Below are 1,858 nucleotides of genomic sequence, written 5' to 3'. Positions count from 1 at the left end.
CTCTGGGTACCCCTTCTCCCTCTCCCAGAGGTTAGAACCCAGGGCCCATCCTGCTGGTTGGGACCCTCAGAATGGCCCCTCCTCAGTCCTAAGGAGGATCTGCAGGGGTGTGGGGCCCAGTGTGGGGTGTCCGGGTGATAGGCGGTGAGTGGATCTATGTGTGTGTTTGGGTGAATGTAGGATGCTTGTGGGTGTGTGGATGTCAGTGGGTGCTCCCCACACCTTGAATGGGACATATGTGCCCTACAGTCAGGTGAGGGACTGGGGGCCCCCGTGGCTTGGGTGAAGTGCTAATGAGTGAGTGCGTGTGAGCGCAGCCCTGATGTGGGTGGGTCTGTAGGGTGTGGGTGTCAGGTTGCAGTAGGGGTAGGGATGGGGGATGTGCACTGTGATAGGTAAGGTGTGTCCCTGGGTTTCAGTGAGTGTGTAACATGTATGTGCCTCTGTGTGTCCTGTGGTGGGTGGGCCCGGGGAGTGGGGGGAGGCAAGTGCACACGCACCTTGGCACCATGTCACCGTGGAGAAGGGGGTTGTACCTTGGGCACTGGTGAGGGGCTGGTGTGTGTCAGATAAACAGGCAGTGATCACATTCCTGGTGGGTGGATTCTTCGATGAACTTGGGGTGGGGTGGGGTGAATCCTGGGGGTGGATGAGGGTATGTGCACCTGACTGCCCCTGCGGGTTGTGGGGGGTGGCACCTGTGGTGGGCTGGGGACAGTTCCTCTCCTCTTGGGTCTCTCGGGGCCTGGTGGGACTGTGGCAGACACGGTGGCCCCTTAACCCCACCTATGCTGTTTCCTCCAGACTGTCTCTTCCTTCTTCCCCTTTTCACCCCTTCTCTCCTCCCTCTTTTCTCTCCCTGAGCATCTGGGGATAAAGTGGGGGCCAGGCTGGAAGCTCTGCCAGGGGGGGTGTGCCTGAGTCCCTGGGCCTGGGAGTGGTCCCTGCTGCCCCGCAGCTGTGTCCCGCCCCCTCCCTCAGCGCAGATGGGGAGTGGAGGACGGTGCTCCATCTGCTCTCCTCCCTCCAGACTCATACCTCTCTCTCTTCCTCTTTCTCATTTACTTAAAAGCCTCTCCCAAGTCCCTGCCATCCCCAGTTAGACCAATGGACCAGAGGGATTGCAGGGTAATGGGAATAATATTTATTCCATTGGCCAGACCCTATGCTAAGATCTTCACACATAGGATCTCCTTGACTTGTCACAACCCCAGTTGACTGTAAACAACCCCAGAATACAGATGAGGAAACTGAGGTCCAAAGAGGATGAGGGGACTAGCCAAGTCATACAGTCAGTGGTGGAGCCAGCACCCAGTCCCGGGCACCTAAGGCCACCCCTGGGCTCTTGACCCTTAGGACCCCCTGCCACCCTGGCTTCCCACACCCCCAGGTCCAGGAATCAGTGCCCAGAGAGGGCAGGGATATGGCTGCGATCACACAGCAAATCGGGAGCGAAGTCAAGACCAGAAGGCAGTTTTCTCAACAGCCAGTCTTTGGGGGGCTGGGGTACCCTTCCCTCTTGTGGCAGAGATGAATCTGTTTTCTCCTACATGGGCCGGACTGAAAGGTGACAGGGCACGGTAGAGGCCAGGCTCAGGGCACATAGTTGGAGCCCTGCGGCTCTGCTGTGAGTTGGCTAGAGGGGTGAGGCCAGGAGCGAGCTCCTCCATCCCCCAGAGCCTCAGTTTCCTCCTCTGGAAAGTGGGGAGCAAGCCCCACCCCCTTCACGGGGCTGACCCGGGCCTCCCCTCTCTCTGCCCCTTCTGCAGCAGCGGCCCCTGAAGCAGTCCCTGGGAAGCTCTCTGTGCCGCGAGTCGCACTGGAAGTGCCTGCTGCTCACCCTGCTCATCCACGCCTG

General features: G+C 59.4%; 1 protein-coding gene across 1 annotated transcript in view; it reads left to right on the top strand.

Moving 5' to 3' along the window:
- The window catches only part of TMEM151A (transmembrane protein 151A), a 3,851-nt gene that overhangs the window by 578 nt on the left and 1,415 nt on the right, over positions 1-1,858 (top strand). The window contains exon 2 of the mRNA XM_010837835.1: positions 1,770-1,853. Within this exon, the coding sequence (XP_010836137.1) occupies positions 1,770-1,853 (84 nt within the window). The remainder of the gene's footprint in view (positions 1-1,769; positions 1,854-1,858) is intronic.

The sequence above is a fragment of the Bison bison genome, unplaced genomic scaffold, assembly GCF_000754665.1.
Source record: "Bison bison bison isolate TAMUID 2011002044 unplaced genomic scaffold, Bison_UMD1.0 scf7180017864080, whole genome shotgun sequence".
Lineage (NCBI taxonomy): Eukaryota > Metazoa > Chordata > Mammalia > Artiodactyla > Bovidae > Bison > Bison bison.
This window is presented reverse-complemented; position numbering and strand designations above follow the sequence as displayed.